The sequence below is a fragment of the Danio rerio genome, chromosome 24, assembly GCF_052040795.2.
Source record: "Danio rerio strain M-AB ecotype USA chromosome 24, GRCz13ab, whole genome shotgun sequence".
Taxonomy (NCBI): domain Eukaryota; kingdom Metazoa; phylum Chordata; class Actinopteri; order Cypriniformes; family Danionidae; genus Danio; species Danio rerio.
The window spans coordinates 6,421,354-6,448,007 of NC_141044.1; the positions used below are offsets into that span (position 1 = coordinate 6,421,354).

General features: G+C 35.6%; 2 protein-coding genes across 26 annotated transcripts; one reads left to right on the plus strand and one right to left on the minus strand.

Moving 5' to 3' along the window:
* Positions 1-581: 581 nt before the first annotated feature.
* Positions 582-11,272, minus strand: zgc:174877. 24 transcript variants are annotated; one of them, XR_015524547.1, is made up of 8 exons: positions 10,075-11,272; positions 8,395-8,624; positions 8,108-8,299; positions 5,781-5,951; positions 5,470-5,532; positions 4,212-4,310; positions 3,947-4,087; positions 582-2,675 (listed from the first exon to the last, which is right to left on the minus strand). XR_015524547.1 is itself a non-coding variant. In XM_087308833.1 (6 exons), the coding sequence occupies exons 1-6, from the start codon at positions 11,112-11,114 to the stop codon at positions 4,288-4,290; spliced, it is 1,719 nt and encodes a 572-aa protein (XP_087164959.1). In that variant the 5' UTR covers positions 11,115-11,272; the 3' UTR covers positions 582-4,287.
* Positions 10,121-26,505, plus strand: LOC100006839 (tripartite motif-containing protein 16). Of its 2 annotated transcripts, XM_087309083.1 has the most exons (7): positions 10,121-11,386; positions 20,106-20,674; positions 22,975-23,070; positions 23,175-23,408; positions 24,466-24,625; positions 24,716-24,745; positions 24,943-26,505. In XM_087309083.1, exons 1-7 carry the CDS (start codon positions 11,251-11,253, stop codon positions 25,467-25,469), a joined length of 1,752 nt encoding a protein of 583 aa, XP_087165209.1. In that variant the 5' UTR covers positions 10,121-11,250; the 3' UTR covers positions 25,470-26,505. The 2 variants fall into 2 exon arrangements, with proteins under 2 accessions (XP_087165209.1, XP_087165210.1); XM_087309084.1 differs by lacking the exon at positions 10,121-11,386 and having other exon boundaries at positions 19,765-20,674.
* The last annotated feature ends 149 nt before the right edge of the window (positions 26,506-26,654 follow it).

Here is a 26,654-nt window from a genome sequence, read left to right on the forward strand (position 1 = left end):
TTTTTATTTTGAGCCTTTGATTAAATGTTTTGACATATTCCCATTAATTTCTTATAAATCAAGAACAGTTGCACCACACAGACATGTTTTGAAAAAATAAAACTTGTGAATTAAGAATTATTTTTTTGAGTTGTTTTACCTTTATTTCTAATTATTTTTAACTATAAGCATTGAATTTACTTTTAATCATCTGTCAGACAACTGCCAAAAGTGTTGGCAGCAAACAAAAAGAAACGTAAAAAGCCCTCATTCTAAGATTGTCTGGGTTTATTTGTCAAATTGGTAGTTCCAAAATGTAGGTTCTGACTGGTGCGATGGATATTGAATAATAATATTAATATATATATTTTTTTTTAAAAGAACAGTAATATCTTCCTACAACTGTAATGGAACACTTTGGAACATGTGTTGGGAAATAAATATGGCTGGCACAAAGAAGCAGTTATTTACAGTCAAATTAGTAACATCCACTCTACAAACTTCTAATTAATTCTTATTAAGGCAGCATTTTTATGTGTCCGGTCATGAAACAAATGAAAATATTAGTCAAAGACAACGTAAGTAAACGAAATGCAATCAAGCAGTTTTGAAATGGTTTTTATTAGTAGGGGACAACAAAATATAAAATAACCACTTTGTGGAAAAAGTGTTTGCCCCTAAAACTAGTAACTCATTGGGTCACCCTTAAAACCAACAAATGCAATCAAGTGTTTTCAATAACTTGCAATGAGTTTGTTACAGCACTGTGGAGGAATAATGATCCACTCATCTTTGCCGATTTGTTGCAATTCATCCACATTGGAGAGTTTTCGGGCATGAACATCTACTTTTAAGGCGATGCAATATCTTAATTTGATTTAGGTCAGTACTTTGACTAGGCCACTCCAAAGTCTTCATTTTGTTTTTCTTCAGCCATTAAGAAATGGACTTGCTGGTGTGCATTGGATCACTGTCCTGCACTAGAACCTAAGTTCGATTCAGCTTGAGGTCACTAACAGACGGCCGGATATTCTCCTTCAGGATATTTTGGTACAGAGCAGAAATCATGGTCCCATTTATCACTGCAAGTCTTCCAGGTCCTGAAGAGCAAAGCAGCCCCAGACCATCACACTACCACCACAATATTTTACTGTTGGTATGTTCTTTTTCTGAAATGCCACACTTTATAGGACACATCCCTACCAAAAAGTTCTGTCTCATCAGTCCATAGTAATTTCCCAAAAGTCTTCAGAATCATCAAGGTGTTTTCTTGCAAAACTGAGACGAGCTTTTATGTTATTTTTGCTCAGCAGTGGTTTTGGTCTAGAAACTCTACCATGCAAACCATTTTTGCCCAGTCTCTTTCTTATGGTGGAGTCATGAACACTTTGCTTAACTGAGGCAAGTGAGGTCTGCAGTTCCTTGGATGTTGTTGTGGAGTCTTTTGTAACCACTTGAAAGAGTTGTAGCTGTGTTCTTGGTGTAAACCGGTCGGCCGGTTTAGCAAACGCCATGCGATTTACAGCAATAAATGTGTTGCTTTTGTATTCTCTTTTACGCTTGCTACACAAATCCTCCCGCAGCAGCCTAATAGGATATTTAAGTGTCCAAAAAATGCAGACATTAAAATCTCAATGAAGTTAATTTGCAATTAGGGTGGTATGTGTATTCTCTTTAATGAATACTCCAAATAAAGAATTGTTTTCACCAACCATACATTTTTAAATACACATAGGCTAGACCAGGATTGTTGTTACAGTTGAGTGCACTCAAAACAATTTTTGCATCTTGTTAAAACTACTAATATAAAATGTGTTGAAATAAGATTCTTGAGATTTCTTGGGACAACTCAATTGTTTTATATTCAATCCACTTAAATGTGTTATGTTCACGAAATCAATTTATGCTGGGACTACATGAATTGTGTAAAACCCTGCTTTTTTTTACAGTGTATTCTGATAGTCTAAACAAATAGCATGTTTTAGGCTCTAGACAGCCGTTGTTGTGAAATTGAAAGGCTAAAATGCCGTCGCAAGCTCTGCAGGACAGTAGACTCAATGAGCCAGAAGTTAAAGGGATCACCCGATAACTTCCATAGTATTTGTTTTTCCTTCTATGGATGTCAATGGCTGCCAGTTTTCTTCAAATAACCTTATTTTGTTTTCAAAAGGAAAAAAAAAAGAAATCTATAAAGGTCTGAAACCAATTGAGGGTTTGTAATAGCGAGTAAACTTTCACTTTTGGCTAAATTATCCCTTTAAAAAGGCTAAATGGAACATATTATTGTTATGTTATTGTGTAATAAAGAAATTCAGACTGATTCAAACAATCCACGCATACACGTGTAATCAGGGCTTTATGATTGAATTGGATGATGTTTCACACTGCTGCTGTACGCAAAAATATGCACAAGATCAGCGCGTTTACACAAACCTCTAAAACCTCAAACAGACTCGCACATAAAGACTCATTTAATAAATAAAAGAGTAAGAGATTAATCATGTAGAAAGAGGTTTCAACACCATTGCTTACTTTTGTTTACCTCTGGGGCTCAGCAGCGCAATGGTACCAATGGCTCCCTCTAGTGTCAAACATGAACATCAGTCTTGTGCGTTCAGAACTCAAGAGGTGGTAAGAAACAGTTCTCCAGATGCATCCATCTTCTCTGTCCTTCCTGAACCATCTGCTCAGTCCTTCTTGAAAAGGATTCAATTTATAAGTCAATCCGGAAGACTTGTTCAGAACGCTTAGTCTTAAAACAAGATTTGAAATCTGTACATAAGGACATGCAAGTACAGGGGTAGGACATTGAAACTGAAACACTGGTTAATTTAGTGTTGGAGGTTTTTATGGCTTAATCAAACTAGCCTGGTGGCCAATATTCATTGATTGCACATTCCACCAGTAAGGTGAAGGTTTAAATGGTAGAAGAATAAGACAGTTTTGCTTACAATTTTGCAATGCACACAACACTAGGTGACTCAAAAGAGAACAAATTAATGGTGTACAGCCTGCTAGTACATCTCTGATCAAGACAGCAAGTCTTTGTGATGTATTAAGAGCCATGGTATTTAAAGTATTGTCAGTATACCCCAAAGAAAAACCATTACATACAACAGGACTAGCTGTGGACGCAATAGGAACCTGTCTGAAAGGGATGTCCAGGTGCTATTGGATTGGTATCCTGTTTGGGAGATCCGCATGGTTTGGCTGCTATAGTCAAACCTTTAGTCACACATGCCAATCCCAAACATCGGTTTCAATGGTTCCAGCAGCAAAAATATTGGGCTGTGGACAATGTGAAACAAGTATTGTTCTCTCATGAGTCCACCTTTACTGTCTTTTAACATCCATATCCGGGAGAGTTTAGATGTGGACACGACATGCCCCAAAGAAGCGTACCACCCGGACTGTTGCATCCCCAGTGTGAAGCATGAGGTGGATCAGTGATGGTATGTGCTGCAATATAATGGCATTCCCTAGGTTAATACTGGCTACATAGGCGCATCACTGCCAAGGACTACCAAACTATTCTGGAGGACAGAGTGGTTCAAACATCATACCCTAAAGGTGGAGCCATGTAACAGGATCATCACCAATACACACAGCAAGACTGGTGACAAAGTGGTTTGAAAGTGAAGTCCTGCACAATCACCAGATTAAATATTATTGAGCCACTTTGTGGTGTTTTGGAGAAGCTTAAGAGTTACTTGGCCACTATTATTGTCCACACAAGAAAAATAGTTCAAAAACCCTTCTGACCACAGGGCAGAACGTGTATCTGTCATTACCAAGATCAATTAATTCTGTACTGTCCGCAAAAGGAGGATCTACACCATACTAATGAATTACTGTGGTCTACAACCAGGCGGATTCAGTTTTATTGTCCAACCCCTGTAAAGTTACATTTGATAAACGGTTATAACTTAATAACTTGAGTATTTAAACAAAAAATGATCTCACTCACATGAACTGATACTGTAAATCCCCTAGAATGAGGCTCAGAATCAATGAATCTTTTCCGGACTGTAAATATTGATCATCTGAACAGCTCAACGGACGGAACACACTGCTTGACATGTGTTTCCTCACAACGCCTGATCAGACCCTGATACATGTTCGGGACACAGGCAGTGAGGGTCAAACAGAAGCACTGGACGACCCAAAAAACTCTTTCACAGTGCAGCCTACTGTACTTATTGGCACATGGAGGTCTGCTTGTAAAAACTGACCTGGGCCCTGTGAACCTTATAGCAGGAAACCCTACTCATGCTCTTCTTCTTTTTCTTGATGAAGGCGAATCAAGACCTAGTCACACTGGGGAACGTATCCTGTTGGAAAGAGATTAAAATACAGCTCAAATCTATTAGAATTTAGACCTCTGTTTTTAAACGTTCAATTTTGCATGTGGTTATTGTTAAAAAAGCATCTTCCGCAAATGAATCCCTTGTGAAAAAGACTGATAATTGTATTAAATGTGTAGTTATTTACATTGTGAGAGAACTCAGAAAACATAAATATAATTAAAACATCACACTTTTACGATTCTTCTTGCATATAATAATCTCAAAAAGAGACACGTAAAATACATTTTAAATGGTTTTATTTTTTTGTCATGCTTCAAATTAACATAACGTATGTAATTTTGTTTACCTTAAATGCTTGTAAGTACATTAAACACTCAAACCATATTTCAAGTAGGTTTGAGCAATGTTGACCAATTTGGCATCGTACGATGTGTCCAATGTAAAACATTGCGATGGACGATGGCATTATCATCGTAAGTGGATGGTGGAATAATTATTTAAAAATAAATAATTAATTCATAACTAATTAATTATTTGTAGCATAATGTTTCAACTACCGGACCTGCAAGGTCTTTGTTTTACCCATAACCAAATCATAAATAAATAAAGATAAGTTACACACAAGTTACAACCTGTCAATCACTTTTTTTCGCGGGACTCTGACATGAATAGGCAGAGTGATCTGTGTCATTACAACAGCGTCAACAAACTTGGTTGGTAAAAAAGGTGAACAACCAACAGCAACCAACCAACAGTATCTGAGGTTATACTAAAACTACTAAGGGTGAAAGCGAAAGATTGAAGCAGTCTACTGATGCTGTGACATGTTATATAGACAGATTTACAGTAAAAGATAGTTAGATAGAGACAAGATTATTTAAATATCGCATTTAACAACTATAGTGAGACGCGATCCAGCGGTACAACCTCGATAAACTGCACTGCACTCTCACCCGCTGACTACCACTACCGAAGTATTAAACTAAAATATTTGTGTGCTGCTTCATCTTTTAACTTAACTTCAAATTTAGGCTAGAATCTTGTTCCTTACTGGTCTTTTAAAATATTTGCATTTTAATGTGAGTTCAACCATTGTTTGGTCACAGATTTGCACCATGATAGGCTAGCTGATTGGCTCTGTGTGTGTGTCACAGCTACAAAGGAGGACTGCAGTATCACTTACTGTGATTTGCCTTGGTATTAGCTTGGATTTTGGAGTTACTGGGAGTTTGAGACTCTTGTTTCTCTGAACGGGATGAAATGGAACTTGTAGACAGAACAAATGTGACAGCCCATTTTAGACCTTTGCTTTTGACCAGACATGTAGTTACTGTACTTTGCCTTGTTTGGATGGCAGTATTATCTTTAATATATATTATTGAAGTATTCAATTTAAGGCTTTACTTTTTCACAAGGGATCTTGTACAGCAAAGGCAAATTTATGAACAATCTAGCCACTGAAAGAACATCCGTGCTACTTGTCAAGACGTGTACCTCTCTTCCTCTTCTTCTTATGGCGTCTCTTTTTCCTCATGCTGCTAGACTCTTCAGATGACGATGTGCTGCTGGATTCATCGGTGAAGCACTCATCGTTGATGTATGAGCTGGATGAGCTCTTTCGCCGTCTTTTACGTGACCTGGACTCCGAGATCAATGATGTACTTGCTGTAGGATTTCAGAAATGGAAAAAACAAGAGTATATGAACAGTTATAATTAGAAATGGAACATCCATCGCGTGACAGGACAATCCTAATATCGACTAGCATAACAAGTTATTTCTATGGTTATGTTTATAAGATTATAGTTATAAGATTTAAAATCTGTGACATTGATCTTTTACTCTTTGAACAAGTTGACCTTGGGTCTTTCCAAACTGAAGGTATACATAATCCTAGTTATATTTCTTATGGACAGGACACACCATAACATCGGCTAGCATTTGGACCAAAAAACTGCACACAACAAACCAAACCAATGCATTTTTGCATTTGTGGGTCCAGTAACTGTTTTGTTTTTTTTTCTTTTAACAAAGGGAAACCAAAAGACAAACACTTGGTCACTTGTGCCATTGCCAAATGTCGCTTTCAATGGTGCCATCAGGGAAAATCTTAGGTTGTGGATAATCTTAAAAACATGTATTGTTCTCTGGTCGTGGCCAACTGAGCCTGGTTTCTGTCAAGTTTTTTCCTTCACTTTGTCCACATTGTGGAACTGCGCATAGATGGATTTCCTCTTGAGTGTTCAGACTTTCAGCAGTGAAAATTAAACCACACTGAAATAAACTAAACTGAAAATAAACTCTGACAACTGGACTGACACAGTTTCAGTTAACTAGAACTTCTGTGTTAGGCTGCTTTGACACAATCTACATTGTAAAAGCGCTATAGAGATAACCCCCCAAAAATTTATAATCTACCACTTTAAAATGACAATTATATATTATACATGACTAAGCAACTAAACAAAATGCAGTGTCTTAAAATTTATGTTTTCTGTTGGAACACAGAAGTTTCAATCAATCAATTTCGAAATTAAATCAAGTCTCTATATAACTGTGCATTCAAACTGAAGGCGGTGAGAGCATCCAAAGTCGCTCTGGCCGCCCTGGCGACAACGCTGTCTGCCTTCAGTTCTGGCGGCGAGAGTGTCAGAATTCGCTACATTGATCTCGTATTTAAAGGGGGCGTTGCAGCATATCAGTTACATTCCTGCATAAACATGCTTTCTAGCGTGAAAATGATGCACACTTGATATCAAATTAATTTAGGAATGAAAGATCAAGTTGCATGTGGTTTGGCTTTGCTCCACTTAATTATCCAATATGTCCTTATGTCTGAAATATCCTGAAGCAGCAATACTGTTTTGTACTGTCACATGAGATTCACGATTTTTAAAGATATATATATATATATATATATAAAACACTAATGCATGTTCCTGTAAAAAAACATTGTAAATAATTGAAAATCCGGCGACCGCAACGATTAAAACCTTAGGAACAACTGTGGTCGGAACCAAAGTTCACAGGTCTGTGTTCTCTGAACTCCTCTCAAGCGGTGGACTTCTTCATTCTGATTGCTTGCCGCCGAACCGCATCATAGCTCATTACCATAAAGTTAACTTGATTTAAACTTTCCTCTACGCCTACACCAGCGAAGACGCGCTACGCTGCTTCTCGCCACGCTGTTCCTCGCCGCTTATCGCCACCGGATCTGATTGAAAAGGAATGACTTACGACTACTTTGATGCTCTCGCCGCTTTCGGTGTGAACGTATGGTAAGACAGTTATGGTTGTCACGATACTGGAATTTGATACTAATTGATTCTAAACTTTAAAACCATCCATTTCCCACGAACATTTGAGCGCTGTTGAGACCTTCTGAACACTTCTGATTTGTGAAAGTGTTCACGTGCTCAACGGAAATGACTGTGATTGGCCGTAAAGGCCATCGGTTTACTGAACTCACGGCTGTTTAATGAGTGTAACCATTAAACTCGTATGTCAGCTTATAGACAGCCCAGCTGATTGACGTGACTTTGAAATGCTGCAGTGTCCCTGTATCTGTGATTACACTCAGTAAACAGCGGTGAGTTCAGTGAAGCGATGACCTTCACGGCCAATCACAGTCATTTCTGTTGAGCATGTGAACACAATGACAAACAGCAGGGTTTAAAAACTTGCTTAATAGCGCTCAAATGCTTGTGGGAAAGGGGCGTTTGTAAAATTTTAGTACTGATTGGTATCAAATTCCAGTATTGTGACAATCCTAAAAACAGTTTGCATGTTTTTGTACTAAAAACGTGTGTATTTTGGTTTCACCTTCAGGCACTGAAATAAGACAAGCACCAGTGAGGTTCTCGATTTGTGCGCGGAGGAACTTGCGATCCTCCATTAGGTCTTGCACTTGTCTTTCCAGAGCTTCGATCCTTTCCTGTTTGCTCTCCAGTAAGCACTGAAGTTTAGTGATGGTTAGCATAACACTGCTGGGTAGACCCTCCATCGAAGGCGTCTCTGCTAAGAAACAAAAAAGTCATTTATCCAAGTCCCATCATATCCATAACTACTATTCATTAACTCAGATTCTTAAGAAATCAAATATACTGTACTGGAGACAGCACTGTTCACATTGTTGTCCTTCTCAACTTGAATGGCAGGCTCAAAGTTCCTGTCTTCCCACTGGATTGCATTAACCTCCGGCTCCTGTTTCACCCAACTGTTGCTGTTACTGTTCACAGGACTCTCCTGTTTGGCAGAACTGGAGTCGATCTCACTGGCAGGAGAGTATGGGGTGGGTTCCTGCAGTGAAGGCCACTGGGTGGTAATCTCAACTGGAACACTTCAAAAAAAACATCATCATCAGTTTTATTATTTTACATTATTTTACACTCACATTCACTGATATTTCATGCAAGACTAATAAAGAAATTGAGTTAGTCATTAAGAAGGTCTTTTAAAATGAGGACGTGCTTTCAAACTTTTTGTTTGGTGACAGGTTTAGTAGTATGGGTAGGTTTGAAGGTGTACAGGTTATATACAGTAATCTAAGAGTGAAAGTCAATAGCTTATAAGACCTCTTTGAAGACATATATTTTAAGACCTCATCGCCACTTTAGGTTTGAACCGGGAATATTGGCGACATTTTAACTTATAGTTTATTTACTAAATGCTGATTTTAAGAAACATTATTCATACAGTATAATGAATTAATGTTTCAAACATTTATGAGTTTTCTTTTTTTAAATTAATACAAAATAGTAGAATTTAATAACTCCTATAGTATTGATTTGAAACAAGTGAAGTGTGAGTAAAGAGCGAGTATATTATTTTCATTTTTTGTGGACTGTCCTTTTAAGGCCTGTGACTGTGTGAACGCTTCAATATTTCAAATTTTAAAACATCCAGCCACAAGAATTTTTTGTGACTTTAATAAAGATTAAATAATATACAAAGAAGACTATGCAGTGTTGATTATTCAATATCTGTACCTGAATAGTGAATACCTGAAAACCATAATTCACTTTTATCTTTACTATGTTTTATTTATCTATGCTTGTAATTGTATTTGTTATATGTTATTCGAGATTCACTTTTCTACAAAATCCCTCCAATCAACCCAAATAAACCTGTTAAATCATCTGTTGAAATTATATTCACATCGCAATATACATCACAGAAATACAAAATAACGCAATGTCAGATTTTTCCAATATCGTGCAGCCCAAATTCAAGTATACAGATATATGTTCAATTAATTTCCATGACTTTTCCAAAACTTTGTGGGTTTTTCAGTTTTTCTAAAAATTTTTCAGGCCTGGAAAATGCCATGTTAAAATTCCATGACTTTTCCAGGTTTTCCATGACCGTATGAACCCTGACAGAAGATAGTAAGCCGTTCAGGTATGGAATAAATTAAGGATAATTAAATAATAAAAAATATACATATTTAAGCAAAATTTCCTATTTATATAGTTATAACTAAGTAATAAATGTCTCCAAAATGAAAATTGTGTCATTGTTTACTGCATGACTGTATTATGTGGAATGCAAAAAGCTATTTTGAAGAATATTTTGATTGTTGCCTGAACAAATCTAGTTTTTGGCATTCAGAACGTATATGGATTGTGTTTCACAAAATACAAGATAAAAAGCAAGATGACAGTTTTCCTTTCTAGATGAATCATTCATTTGAATGTGAAATAAAAGAGTTGTTTAACATGATTTGGCTTTACAAACCCAGTGCAAAGTCCTCTGTTTACAAGCAAAGCCACTATTATTACCAGTATTACCTTTGTAAACAAACTGCCATGATCTCCCTCGGTTCGTTCAGTCTCTGAATCGCTGTTATCCTCAGACTGTGGTTAGTGTATATCGTTCTCGTGCCTGCCTCTTTGCATATTTTGGGCAGCATTTGGGACAAATGATTGACTCCCAGTGGGAGTCCAGTATACCAGATCTCATCACTGAGGAAATAGCTCCTTTTGGGCTGCAGATAGAGAGCTTTAGCGTCGGCTGGGATTTTCCTCAGGTATTTCTCCAGAGACGCAACAGGACACAGCGGATTCCCCGGCTCTTCAAACATAGCCTTCCGCTTCTTCTTGTCCTTCTCCGGCATGTTCTTCGGTTCCTCGTGTAGTGCCATGGTGAAGTATTTAAATCCGTTTTGGTCCAGGTTCAGAGCAAATGTGTCTGGCTGCAGGTGTCGGTTGCCCTCCTTACCCCTGAGCCCAAAATGCAACTGGATGTCATACCACACCTTATACAACAAGCCCTTTGGGTTCCCAGGGTCCAGTGCAGTTGAATGTTTGAGGATGTGTTGGTCTTCAGGGGTAATTGGTGGGTAGTGTGTTGTTATATCCCTACCGGAGCGACGGATCTGCTTGACCACGCCTTTGAAAACATTGTTAGCAGACCTGAACTCAGCGTCCTGCATCAGATTCCACGCACGGTTGACCGGAGGGTCGTTAACGTACCGGTTGAGTCCAGCCCGGAGACCGACGTAGCTGCTGATCCCGTACAGCTCTCCTTTGCTGGTCCGAATAGATCCATAAAACTCGCGGAGGATTGTGTTTACCTCCGATTTATCGGCCGTTTTAAAGTCTATGGTCAGCTGCTTTTCCCGCAGCCAGGCTTTAAAACAGTTAACAGCCCATATGGTTTGCTTTACAGTACTAGACTCGTTCCGGGTGTGTTCCAATAAGTCCAAATCCGCTGATGATACGTTTGCACATCTGGATATCTGTGCTGTTAAAGCGGGGTCTCCTGCCTCCGTCTCTTCCTCCTCTTCACCTGAAGAGCTCTCACACTTTAAATCAAACATGCTGTTCATGGGAATAATGACCGGAGGAGGTGCTCTTTCTCCTTATTTCACGGATGCCAAATGATTATTTCCATGTCTGTAAAATCTGAAATGAACACTTATTATAAAGCGACTAGCTAACCTGTGCATATTGCTAGTAACGTTAATGTTCTCTTTCTTTGTTGTTCTTCTTCTTGGAGATGGTGGAGGATGGAGAGCCGCAGAAATATACCGCCACCTGCCGTTTACTGTGATAATAAGTAATCTTGTCCCAGGCTATGCTTTCAGCCGAGAGAATACAGGTGGTAAACATGTCTATGTACAATTTAATATACACATGTGATTTTAAATAAACGTTAAGCACATCAAATGCTACTGAAGTCCTGAGGCCTTGCAGTAAGAATTTTTTTCTCGAATATGATCAAAAACGCTCGTGCTTAATGTACATTCTTCATCATGTAAATGGTAGGCTATATCATTATTTACAATATACTATTCATTCAACTGTTGGCATTTTAAAGCTCTTTATGGCGCAAAATGCTGCATTTATAAATTATGAAGAATGATGAAGATGCTTTGCTTCCTTTCGGCAAGTTATTTACAACTTTGCGCCATATAGAGTTGCTTTAAAATGGCAAACGTTAAGGGAATATTGTTGTTAATAAAGATTTATAATCATATACATGAATATAATAATGAATCTACATTAATCATGAGCACGCGAGCGTTTTCGTTATGTCAAGATCAAAATTAAGTCGTGATCACGACATAACAACTTTTCGTTATGTCGAGATCACGAGATAATTAAGTCGTGATCACGAGATATCTAAGTCGTGATCACGACATAACAACTTTTGTTTTGTCGAGATCACGAGATATTTAAGTCGTGATCACGACATAACAACTTTTCGTTATGTCGAGATCACGAGATATTTAAGTCGTGATCACGACATAACGAAAAGTTGTTATGTCGAGATCACGGGATAATTAAGTCGTGATCTCGACATAACAAAAGTTGTTATGTCGTGATCACGACTTATTTTTTTACTTTTTATTTATGTAGCCTGTTAATTATTATTATTATTATTATTATTATTATTATTATTATTATTATTATTATTATTATAGTTATTAATATAATTATTAATAGTATTATTATAAGTAGTAGTAGTAATTTTATAATTATTAATATTGTTGGTATTGTTATTATTACTACTATTTGGAAAATATCTGGCCTGTGGGTCTACACCGGCCCTGCGAACAGGGAGTGAATATGTGTGCAACACATTAAAGACGTTCAGAACAGCAATATAAAGATGGCTCAAGCACATTGTTAATGTTCATTCGTTATTAATTTGTATATCTTTATATATCATTATTTGCAATAATATTCCGGCAACTGTTACCATTTTAAAGCAACATATGGTGCAAAATGCTGCATAATAAATTATGAAGAAAGATGAAGATCCTGCTTATTTGCTTCCTTTCTGCAAGTTATTTACAATTACTTTAAAATTGCGCCATAAAGAGTTGCTTTAAAACTGCAAAAGTTAAGGAAATATTGTTGTAAATAAAGATATATAATATAATAATGAATGCAGGCTACAATAATCATGAGCACGCGAGCGATTTTGTTATGGCGAGATCAAGAGATAATTAAGTCGTGATCACGACATAACAACTTTTCGTTATGTCGAGATCACGAGATAATTAAGTCGTGATCACGATATAACAAAAAAGTTGTTATGTCGTGATCACGACTTATTTTTATTTTTTATTTTTTTTATTTTGTGCTTTTTATTTATGTAGCCTATTAATTATTATTATTATAGTTGTTAATAATATTATTATTAGTAGTAGTAGTGGTAGTAGTAGTAATTTTATTAATATTAATGTTGTTGTTGTTGTTGTTGTTATTAATACTAATAACAGTAATAACAACAACAATGGCCAATATCTAGCCTGTGGGTCTGCACCAGCCCTGCGAACAGGGATTGAATAGCCATATGTGCAACACATTAAAGACATTCAGAACAGCCATAATAATATGAACGCAAACGCTCGAGCTCATTTGTTAATGTTAATTTGTTAATATTTTCATGTATATCTTTATATATCATTATTTACAATAATATTCCCTTAACTGTTACCAGTTTAAAGCAACTCTTCATGGCACAAAATGCTGTATATTAAAGAAAGATGAAGATCGTATTTGCTTCGTTCCTGCAAGTTAGTTACAAAAAGGCTACTTTAAAATTACGCCATAGAGTTGCTTTAAAATGGCAAAAGTTGAGAGAATATTGTTGTAAATAAAGATATATAATCATATACATGAATATAATAATGAATCTCATGAGCACGCGAGCGTTTTTGTTAAGGCGAGATCAAGAGAAAACTAAGTCGTTATCACGACATAACAACTTTTCGTTATGTCGAGATCACGAGATAATTAAGTCGTGATCTCGACATAACAGAAGTTGTTATGTCGTGATCACGACTTATTTTTTGCTTTTTATTTATGTAGCCTTTTAATTATTATTATTATTATTATTATTATTATTATTATTATTATTATTATTATAGTTATTAATATAATAATTAATAGCAGTATTATTATTATTAGTAGTTGTATTTTATAATTATTAATATTGTTGTTATTGTTATTATTACTACTATTTGGAAAATATCTGGCCTGTGGGTCTGCACCGGCCCTGCGAACAGGGAGTGAATATGTGTGCAACACATTAAAGACGTTCAGAACAGCAATATAAAGATGGCTCAAGCACATTGTTAATGTTCATTTATTATTCATTTCATGTATATCTTTATATATCATTATTTGCAATAATATTCTGGCAACTGTTACCATTTTAAAGCAAATGGTGCAAAATGCTGCATAATAAATATGAAGATAGATGAAGATCCTGCTTATTTGCTTCCTTTCTGCAAGTTATTTACAATTACTTTAAAATTGCGCCATAAAGAGTTGCTTTAAAACTGCAAAAGTTAAGAAAAAATATTGTTGTAAATAAAGATATATAATATAATAATGAATGCAGGCTACAATAATCATGAGCACGCGAGCGATTTTGTTAAGGCGAGATCAAGAGATAATTAAGTCGTGATCACGACATAACAACTTTTCGTTATGTCGAGATCACGAGATATCTAAGTCGTGATCACGACATAACAACTTTTCGTTATGTCGAGATCACGAGATATTTAAGTCGTGATCACGACATAACAAAAAGTTGTTATGTCGTGATCACGACTTATTTTTATTTTTATTTTTTTGCTTTTTATTTATGTAGCCTATTAATTATTATTATTATAGTTGTTAATATTATTATTAGTAGTAGTAGTAGTGGTAGTAGTAGTAATTTTATTAATATTAATATTGTTGTTGTTGTTGTTGTTATTAATACTAATAACAGTAATAACAACAACAATGGCCAATATCTGGCCTGTGGGTCTGCACCAGCCCTGCATGCGAACAGGGAGTGAATAGCCATGTGTGCAACACATTAAAGACATTCAGAACAGCCATAATAATATGAACGCAAACGCTCGAGCTCATTTGTTAATGTTCATTTGTTAATATTTTTATGTATATATTTATATGTCATTATTTACAATAATATTCCCTCAACTGTTACCAGTTTAAAGCAACTCTTCATGGCACAAAATGCTGCATATTAAATTTTAAAGAAAGATGAAGATCGTATTTGCTTCCTTTCTGCAAGTTATTTACAAAAAGGCTACTTTAAAATTACGCCAGTTGCTTTAAAATGGCAAAAGTTGAGAGAATATTGTTGTAAATAAAGATATATAATCATATACATGAATATAATAATGAATCTCATGAGCACGCGAGCGTTTTTGTTAAGGCGAGAGCAAGAGAAAACTAAGTCGTGATCACGACATAACAACTTTTCGTTATGTCGAGATCACGAGATAATTAAGTCGTGATCACGACATAACAAAAAGTTGTTATGTCGTGATCACGACTTATTTTTATTTTTTTATTTTGTGCTTTTTATTTATGTAGCCTATTAATTATTATTATTATAGTTGTTAATAATATTATTAGTAGTAGTAGTAGTGGTAGTAGTTGTAATTTTATTAATATTAATGTTGTTGTTGTTGTTGTTATTAATAGTAATAACAACAACAATGGCCAATATCTAGCCTGTGGGTCTGCACCAGCCCTGCGAACAGGGATTGAATAGCCATATGTGCAACACATTAAAGACATTCAGAACAGCCATAATAATATGAACGCAAACGCTCGAGCTCATTTGTTAATGTTAATTTGTTAATATTTTCATGTATATCTTTATATATCATTATTTACAATAATATTCCCTTAACTGTTACCAGTTTAAAGCAACTCTTCATGGCACAAAATGCTGTATATTAAAGAAAGATGAAGATCGTATTTGCTTCGTTCCTGCAAGTTAGTTACAAAAAGGCTACTTTAAAATTACGCCATAGAGTTGCTTTAAAATGGCAAAAGTTGAGAGAATATTGTTGTAAATAAAGATATATAATCATATACATGAATATAATAATGAATCTCATGAGCACGCGAGCGTTTTTGTTAAGGCGAGATCAAGAGAAAACTAAGTCGTTATCACGACATAACAACTTTTCGTTATATCGAGATCACGAGATAATTAAGTCGTGATCTCGACATAACAAAAGTTGTTATGTCGTGATCACGACTTATTTTTTGCTTTTTATTTATGTAGCCTTTTTATTATTATTATTATTATTATTATTATTATTATTATTATTATAGTTATTAATATAATAATTAATAGCAGTATTATTATTAGTAGTAGTTGTATTTTATAATTATTAATATTGTTGTTATTGTTATTATTACTACTATTTGGAAAATATCTGGCCTGTGGGTCTGCACCGGCCCTGCGAACAGGGAGTGAATATGTGTGCAACACATTAAAGACGTTCAGAACAGCAATATAAAGATGGCTCAAGCACATTGTTAATGTTCATTTATTATTAATTTCATGTATATCTTTATATATCATTATTTGCAATAATATTCCGGCAACTGTTACCATTTTAAAGCAAATGGTGCAAAATGCTGCATAATAAATATGAAGAAAGATGAAGATCCTGCTTATTTGCTTCCTTTCTGCAAGTTATTTACAATTACTTTAAAATTGCGCCATAAAGAGTTGCTTTAAAACTGCAAAAGTTAAGAAAAAATATTGTTGTAAATAAAGATATATAATATAATAATGAATGCAGGCTACAATAATCATGAGCACGCGAGCGATTTTGTTAAGGCGAGATCAAGAGATAATTAAGTCGTGATCACGACATAACAACTTTTCGTTATGTCGAGATCACGAGATATCTAAGTCGTGATCACGACATAGCAACTTTTCGTTATGTCGAGATCACGAGATATTTAAGTCGTGATCACGACATAACAAAAAGTTGTTATGTCGTGATCACGACTTATTTTTATTTATTTTTTTTTATGTTTTGCTTTTTATTTATGTAGCCTATTAATTATTATTATTATAGTTGTTAATATTATTATTATTAGTAGTAGTAGTGGTAGTAGTAGTAATTTTATTAATATTAATATTGTTGTTGTTGTTGTTGTTATTAATACTAATAACAGTAATAACAACAACAATGGCCAATATCTGGCCTGTGGGTCTGCACCAGCCCTGCATGCGAACAGGGAGTGAATAGCCATGTGTGCAACACATTAAAGACATTCAGAACAGCCATAATAATATGAACGCAAACGCTCGAGCTCATTTGTTAATGTTCATTTGTTAATATTTTTATGTATATATTTATATGTCATTATTTACAATAATATTCCCTCAACTGTTACCAGTTTAAAGCAACTCTTCATGGCACAAAATGCTGCATATTAAATTTTAAAGAAAGATGAAGATCATATTTGCTTCCTTTCTGCAAGTTATTTACAAAAAGGCTACTTTAAAATTACGCCAGTTGCTTTAAAATAGCAAAAGTTGAGAGAATATTATTGTAAATAAAGATATATAATCATATACATGAATATAATAATGAATCTCATGAGCACGCGAGCGTTTTTGTTAAGGCGAGATCAAGAGAAAACTAAGTCGTGATCACGACATAACAACTTTTTGTTATGTCGAGATCACGAGATAATTAAGTCGTGATCTCGACATAACAAAAGTTGTTATGTCGTGATCACGACTTATTTTTTGCTTTTTATTTATGTAGCCTTTTTATTATTATTATTATTATTATTATTATTATTATTATTATTATAGTTATTAATATAATAATTAATAGCAGTATTATTATTAGTAGTAGTTGTATTTTATAATTATTAATATTGTTGTTATTGTTATTATTACTACTATTTGGAAAATATCTGGCCTGTGGGTCTGCACCGGCCCTGCGAACAGGGAGTGAATATGTGTGCAACACATTAAAGACGTTCAGAACAGCAATATAAAGATGGCTCAAGCACATTGTTAATGTTCATTTATTATTAATTTCATGTATATCTTTATATATCATTATTTGCAATAATATTCCGGCAACTGTTACCATTTTAAAGCAACATATGGTGCAAAATGCTGCATAATAAATTATGAAGAAAGATGAAGATCCTGCTTATTTGCTTCCTTTCTGCAAGTTATTTACAATTACTTTAAAATGGCGCCATAAAGAGTTGCTTTAAAACTGCAAAAGTTAAGGAAATATTGTTGTAAATAAAGATATATAATATAATAATGAATGCAGGCTACAATAATCATGAGCACGCGAGCGATTTTGTTATGGCGAGATCAAGAGATAATTAAGTCGTGATCACGACATAACAACTTTTCGTTATGTCGAGATCACGAGATATCTAAGTCGTGATCACGACATAACAAAAAGTTGTTATGTCGTGATCACGACTTATTTTTTTATTTTTTTTTATTTTTGCTTTTTATTTATGTAGCCTATTAATTATTATTATTATAGTTGTTAATATTATTATTATTAGTAGTAGTAGTGGTAGTAGTAGTAATTTTATTAATATTAATTGTTGTTGTTGTTGTTGTTGTTGTTAATACTAATAACAGTAATAACAACAACAATGGCCAATATCTGGCCTGTGGGTCTGCACCAGCCCTGCATGCGAACAGGGAGTGAATAGCCATGTGTGCAACACATTAAAGACATTCAGAACAGCCATAATAATATGAACGCAAACGCTCGAGCTCATTTGTTAATGTTCATTTGTTAATATTTTTATGTATATCTTTATATATCATTATTTACAATAATGTTCCCTCAACTGTTACCAGTTTAAAGCAACTCTTCATGGCACAAAATGCTGCATATTAAATTTTAAAGAAAGATGAAGATCGTATTTGCTTCCTTTCTGCATGTTATTTACAAAAAGGCTACTTTAAAATTGCACCATGAGTTGCTTTAAAATGGCAAAAGTTGAGAGAATATTGTTGTAAAAAAAGATATATAATCATATACATAAATATAGTAAAGAATCTACATTAATCATGAGCACGCGAGCGTTTTTGTTAAGGCGAGATTAAGAGAAAACTAAGTCGTGATCACGACATAACAAAAGTTGTTATGTCGTGATCACGACTTTTTTTTGCTTTTTATGTATGTAGCCTATTAATTATTATTATTATATTATTATTATAGTTATACTACTAATAATAATTATTATTTTAGTACTTTTATTAATATTAATATTGTTGTTATTGTTATTATTACTACTATTTGGAAAATATCAGGCCTGTGGGTCTGCACCGGCCCTGCGAAAATTGAGAGAATAGCCATGTGTGCAACACATTAAAGGCTTTCAGAACAGCCATAATAATATGATCGCAAACACTCCAGCTCATTGTTAATGTTCATTTATTAATATATTCAAGTATATGTTTATATAGCCTATCATTATTTACAATATATAATTCCCTCAGCTGTTACCATTTTAAAGCAACTCTATATGGCGCAAAATGTTGCATACAAAAATTCATAAAGAATCATGAAAATCCTTTGCTTTCTTTCTGCAAGTTATTTACAATTACTGTAAAATTGCGCCATATAGTATTTGGTCACAAATTGTCTTTTCACCGTGGAGGAGATTCGCTACAGATCGAACCTGCACAACTGCCACAGATATTCTTTATCTTTATTTTTCTCCATCTATCTTCCTCTCCAGGGACATGTAAATACAAAACAATAAATAAATAAATAAATAAATAAATAAATAAATAAATAAATAAATGCAAATGGGGCTTCTCCTACTTACTATTGACTGTGAAGTTGCAATATCCTCATCTGCGACCATCCAGAGTTTGCAATAGTATCTGGATGCAGCCTTAATGATACAAGCTGAGATTGCATCACTCAGCCATGCAATGTCACACAGAATGCACTCAATGGAGTGAGTGACGTCACGGTGATGGGTAGGGTTAGGGGTGGGATTAGATGAGTGAATTAAAATGCATTGGATGCAGCTCAGTTTGCACTGCACCAGCTCTGCATCCAGGCCCCTCTCAGAGTTTGTCAGTAAACACAAGTCTAATACTAACCCTGTCTGTGATTTTCTGACATTAAAAATTGCAATATATGAATATTTCCTAATAATTAAAAGAACAACAACAGAACTACAGATTGCATGACGTTTTACTTTGAAATCAATGTAATTTTAGGCTATATGATGTGCAGTGTTCTGTTGCGTACTCAAATCAGGTGAACATATTGAATAATACTGCATGTTTTAAGGCAATCAATAATAGCTCTATATTCTGTTTTGTGTGAACTATCATTTTAGTTATGATCTTAAACTTTGAAGTCAATACAGTCACATGGACTCATAAAATCAGACACGCCTGTTTTGACAGGTCTGACAGATGCAGAACCAGGAAATACTTTATCTTTCTGGTAAATTGAAACTGAAGAGCTGTTGAGATTAACGTGTCTGTCTTTCTTTTGGATCTTGTGTTATAATGGCAGAATCAAGTGTCTCATGGGATCAGGAGTTCAGCTGTTCAATCTGTCTGGATCTGAAGGATCCAGTCACCCTTTCCTGTGGACACAGGTTCTGTATGAGCTGCATTACAGACTGCTGGAATCTGGAGGATCAGAAGAGAGTTTACCGCTGTCCTCAGTGCAGACGGACATTCACTCCAAGACCTGCTTTAAATAACAATGTATTACTTGCTGAAATGCTGGAGAAACTGAAGACAACAAGACTCCAAACTGCAGACTGTTATGCTGGATCTGGAGATGCGGAGTGTGACGTCTGTACTGGAAGAAAACACAAAGCTGTCAAGTCCTGTCTAGTGTGTCTGAACTCTTACTGTCAACATCACCTGCAGCAACATCAGAATTTATACAGCAGCAAGAAACACAAACTGACTGACGCCACTGGACGACTACAAGAGATGATCTGCACAAAACATGAAGAACCGCTGACAATCTACTGCAGGACTGACCAGCAGTGTGTGTGTTATCTGTGTGTGATGGATGAACACAAAAACCATGACACTGTGACGGCTGCAGCTGAGAGGACAGAGAAACAGGTATGAGTTAACCCAGATTAAATACAAGATTAAAGCTGCCCTATAAAGAATATTTGGGTTTACCTAGGCATAGTTGAATAATAGGAGTCCAGTACATGCAGTACATGTCTATACCGTGAGCCTGTTTTTTGCTTTCATGTAAATTAGCAGAGTGTGTGATGGTTTAAGTTATAGCTGGGTTTTGCTGGTGGTGACCTGGTTTTAGCTGGTTATTTGGTGGTCAGGAAGAAGAAATAAAGCAGCCTAACCAGCATCCATGTGTCAAAATCTGCCTAAAAGCTGAAAACCTGTAACCGCTGACTTTAAATACTATGGAAGTCAATGGTTACTTGTTTCCAACATTCCTTCAATTGTCTTCTTTTGTGTGCAACAGAAGTAAGGAAGTAAAAGGTGTGTGGGATATTATGAGAGGAAAATTTGAGACACCAGATCCACCGCAAAAGCACTGAAGGCTGCTTTTAAAGCAATCTGGGCTTCACAACACCCCAGCAGTGCCACAGACTGCGTCCGAAATTGCCTACTACACTGAAAAAAAGTGTTGCATGCGGAACTGTTGCAAACAATTTATTTGTGTTGAATTTAAACAAATTAAGTTTAATAATGTTCAACTTAATTTGTTTGTTTAAATTCAATACAAACAAATTGTTTACAACCACTTAACATAAAAATGAGTAAATGCAAGGAATCTTCTCTGAATACTTTCTTTCAGTGTACTTAGTATTCTGCATTTGAATTTGAATTTACTACTCAGCCATTAGAAAAGCACATTCTATACAGTATGAATGTGAGCAGTATGAATGGAACTCGAACATACGACATCCGCCATTTTGTCATGATCACATGACCCACGTCAGTTGTGTCGCTTCACTCCTATTCATGAATTCTCTCGCGGTGCATCACTGAAATCACTTCAGAATCTCGCCAGAATTGGTAGCCCACATAGCAAAATTTCTCTGGCCTAGATCTGGCCCATACAATCAGCATTTGCATGGCCCACATGCAGCAGTGAATTACGGACATGAATCTGGCTTCCATACAAGGACCAAACGTAGACCATATCTGGGCCAAGACGAAGATAACTGGAGTGAAAAACTTAGATTATTTATAATGCTTCCGTAATCATCTAATAAAGCAGATTACAGAGCTAATAAGGAGCCAGCCGTGTTGATCATAAGCACGTGATCCTCTTGAAATTACACTAAAATACCCACTAAAAAATGGGGGTGAATATAAGCCAAACTTACATGGCCCACATATAAATTTTAAACATCTGGTCCAAATACTACATTTGATATCTGGCCCAAGTCTTGTTTGCTGCCTTAAAGATGATCTACCAAACCCAGGTCATATTTGGCCTACATGCTGTATGCCAGTCCTGGATGAACACCTGCTGTGCCAGCTTTATGCAGAATCTGGGCCAGATTTCTTAGCCACCTGGAAGGTCATCCGGCTATTTCTCACATATTGTTCAGCTCACTTAGTGTTTTTAGCGTAATATATAGTAAGAAAGTACGCAATTTCGGACGCAGCAATCGTCTCCATGCCACGTCACATTGCTGAAGAAATAGACATTAAGTCCTACACGTTCATACTTTTCAGTCGTCCAACATTTCTGTGTTAGCCTTTTTTATTATGGTCAAGTTGGCTAATATTCAAATTTTCGGAGATTACAAATTTTGGGTTTTCATTAGCTGTAAGCCATATTCATCAAAATTATTAAATATCTCTCTGTGTGTAATAAATCTACATCATTTATAAGATTAAGGGTTGCCAAGCTTGAATCAGGAGGGTCAAAGTCCTGCAGAGTTTGGCTCCAACCCTAATTAAACATACCCGATCCGGCTAATCTAGCTCTTATTAGGAATACTAGAAACTTCCTAAGGTGTGTTGAAAGCTGGAGCTAAACTCTGCAGGACAACAATCCTCTAGGAACAAGTTTGAGCTTCCTTGTTCTAATTCATCGAGATCACCTGTAACTGCGTGTAATCTGAAAATGCATGGATGTCTGAGAGCATAGTGGAAATAGAAAATGAATAAAGGAAATGGAAGGCAGGTTTGGTGCGATTTGAGTTACATTCAGACTCCTCCTGATAAGCCGTATTGTAGGAGTTAGTTAAACTGCAACACCAGAAATGACAAAGCTTTTTTTGGGCATAATGTTTGCTTTTACCGAATTTTGTAGAAGTACATGAAATTCAGCCTCGGTTAGTTTTTGAAGTTTAGGGGGCACTGTTGACCTAACAAATGAAATATTTAATATTTCTGTTAACATATAATTTTACTGAAATGTGTGGTTACAGAGGATTCTGAAAGAGACACAAAGACAATATCAAGATAGAATCCAGGAGCAAGAGAAGAAGCTTCAGGATCTGAGACAGGCTGTGGACTCTCATAAGGTGAGTTTGAGATGAAGAACATCAGCTGACAGACAGAGGAAGAGTTTGAGACTCGTGTTGAGTGTGTGAGCAGCAGTAAGAGCTGACTGTGATGTGTTTAACAGCGCTCTGCACAGGCAGCAGTGGAGGACACTGAGAGCATCTTTACTCAACTCATCCACTCCATTGAGAGACGCCGCTCTGAGATCACACAGCTGATCAGAGATCAGGAAAAGACTGCAGTGAGTCAAGCTGAAGATCTCATGAAGAAACTGGAGAAGGAGATTGATGATCTGAAAAGGAGAAACACTATGCTGGAGCAGTTTTCAAACACACTTGATCACATACAGTTCCTGCAGGTAACAGATCATTTACATCTATAAGATTATAGCAAACACAAACATGGCATTTGTGGATGTTACTACCTATTGCGGTACTTGACAAAGATTTATAGTCCTGAGCCCATGTGATAATATGGCGTATAGATGAAGATTCTTGATGCAGTGCCGCCTGAGGGATCTGAGATCACGGTTGTTCAGCTTAAGCTTGCACACTTGTCCTTTATGCACTGAAATACTCCAGATTCTATGAATCTTTTAATTATGTTCTGCACTGTTGAAGGTAAAATATACAAATGTCTTCCTATCTTTCTCTGAGAAACATTGTTTTTAAACATTTTAATAATTTTCTCACGTATCTGTTGGCAAACTGGTGATCCTCGGCCCATCTTTGCTCCTAAAGAACTAGACCTTTCTTTGAGGCTGCTTTTGTAACAAATCATAATTAAAATCAGCTGTTGACATCACCTGTTTCAAATCACGTGATTAATTAACCAATTTACCTGATTACTAGCCCTAAACTGTTTTGGAACGTGTTGCGGTGTCCACTATAGTTGACATTTAACAAAGGATGATATTTTAAAACACAAACAAGTTATCAGCTCTGAAAGCTAAATGTATTGTTCCTGACACTTTAATAAACAAATATATATGTTATAATAATAGTAAAAGACATTTTAAAAGCAACATTTTACATACCTCTCTCCTTAAAATGTGCTTTTTTGTATGTCGGCCATTTTGGATGCAGTGTAAGACGTGGTTCCTAGCATGCCAGCCAATCAAATGACATATCACTAGAAAGCCCAGGATGCCCACTGAACAGTACAATAGGACTTGAGTAGCTAAAAAAAAAAGAAAGAAAATTCATGAAAACACAGGTCCACTACAAACGACACAAGTCAAAGTTTTCATTTAATTACAATATGTCAATAACTCAATTATATATATATATATATATATATATATATATATATATATATATATATATATATATATATATATATATATATTTGGAGCTTCATCTATTTAATTTCTGCTAAACTCTTCTGTGTATTTGTTGTGTATTTTCCTCCTGTAGAGTTTCCAGTCTTTCTCAGTCTCTCCTGGATCAGCAGATGTTTCCAGCATCACTATCAGCTCTCTCCTCTCTCTTGATCATGTGGGGAAATCTGTTTCTAAATTAAAGGAGAAACTAGAGGATTTCTGCAGACAAGAGATTAAAAAGATCTCAGTAGGAGGTAAATAACAGACATTCGGTTATAGATTTACTTATAATATAGATCATAATATTACACTGAATTTGTATTTGTTTATGTTTGCTCACACAGACCCTGAAACCAGACATGACTTCCTACAATGTAAATCACACACATTTCCCATACACACTTTACAAACTGTATATTACACTCCCTAACCCTACCTGCGAATCAAACATGTTTAAATAAACACATTTGACATCAAAGTTTCAGATATTAGTGATCTTGTAGGCTATAAAATAAATAGATTCTCACTCAAACTATTGTGAATTAAGTCTTCTGTATTTTCTCTTCCTTAGATTCCCGTCTGCTCTCTCTGGATCCGAACACAGTGAATAAAACCCTCCTTCTGTCTGAGAGGAACACACTGGTTTCTTTCACAAACACACTCCAGCAGTATCCTGATCATCCTGACAGATTCGATTTTTACACTCAGGTGTTGTGTAGAGAGAGTTTGTATAGACGCTCTTACTGTGAGATTGAGTGGAGTGAAGGGATGTTTGTAGCAGTGGCATATAAGAGCATCAGGAGGAAGGGAGAAAGCAATGAGTGTCTGTTTGGATTTAACGATCATTCATGGATGTTACTATGCTCGTCCTCCACATGCAGTTATTATCACAATAGAAAAGAGACTGTTCTCCCTGTGTTGTCCAGCAGTAGAATAGGAGTGTATGTGGATCACACTGCAGGAACGCTGTCCTTCTACGGCGTCTCTGACACAATGAGCCTCATCCACAGAGTCCAGACCACATTTACTCAACCGCTCTATCTTGGGTTTATGATAGGTTCAAATGCAAAAGTAAAACTGTGTGATCTAACAGTATAGATCAGCCGTTCCCAAACTGGGGTGCACAGTGTGACCACCAGGAGTGCGCGAGAGAATGTTTGTAAAAGCTGAAAATTGTATCTTTTATTATTTTTATGCCTTAATCTTGGGTAAACGTTACATCATATTTTCAGGAGAAAAGAAATTCACACACAGAGAGAGAGAGAGAGAGAGACATAGAGAAATCACATTAGAAAGTGTAACTTGCAACCTATGCATACTCACTCATCTCGCTGTTCCACGTCTGTGCCACAATAGCCTTGCTCTTTCCCATTAGGTGCTAAGTGATAGTACATTCTTAGTTTTTTTTTTTTTTTTTTTTTTGGCGTACTATCATCATCAAAATGAACACCTGGTTAAAAACTGCCACTTTAAAGAAGCCAAGTACTCTAGGGATGAACCATCTACATCGGCCTCTTCTATGGAGATGTGCAGTGACATTGATTATATGCACTAGGAGGATAACGAATGAGGTGAAGAGGCTTAGGCGGAAACAGAGAAATTGCAGAGAAAGTGTATTTAGTTATTGTAGTTAAAAATGTGGAGTTTAATCAGAGAAAGGGGTGTTTGACAGGTGTCAAATATTAGAAGGGGTGCACACAGAAAAAAGTTTGGGAACCACTGGTATAGATGATGGAGATTTGACCCAAAAATATTGAAAATCTGCACAACTTATCAGCTATATCTTAATCAAATTATATTTATTTGTAAAATTTCAATACTAATGAAACTGAATCACTGAAATAACGTTAATATGTTTAATAAATGTTTATTAATAATAGGACCCTTTGGAAACTTGTAAAGAGATCTAGTTGGTCAGTCGCAGCATCCAGTAAGCACATTTTTCAGTAATATGAGGGACAAGATGTCACATTTTGGCATTAAACTACATTCACAAAAGTGGTTTGATATACATGGAAACCACCGAATCCAAGTGAAGTGTCTTCTTTAATGTTATATATAACTTTTAAAATGATAAAATATGGGTGAAATAATCTTCAATTGTCATTCAGCATTAAAAAATGTACCAAATACTTAATCGTTGTTCATTTATTAATTTTCCTTCGGCTTAGTCTCTTATTTATCAAGGGTCACCACAGCGGAATGAACCACCAACTATTCTGGCATATGTTTTACGCAGTGCCCTTCTAGTCACAACCTAGTACTGGGAAACACCCATACATT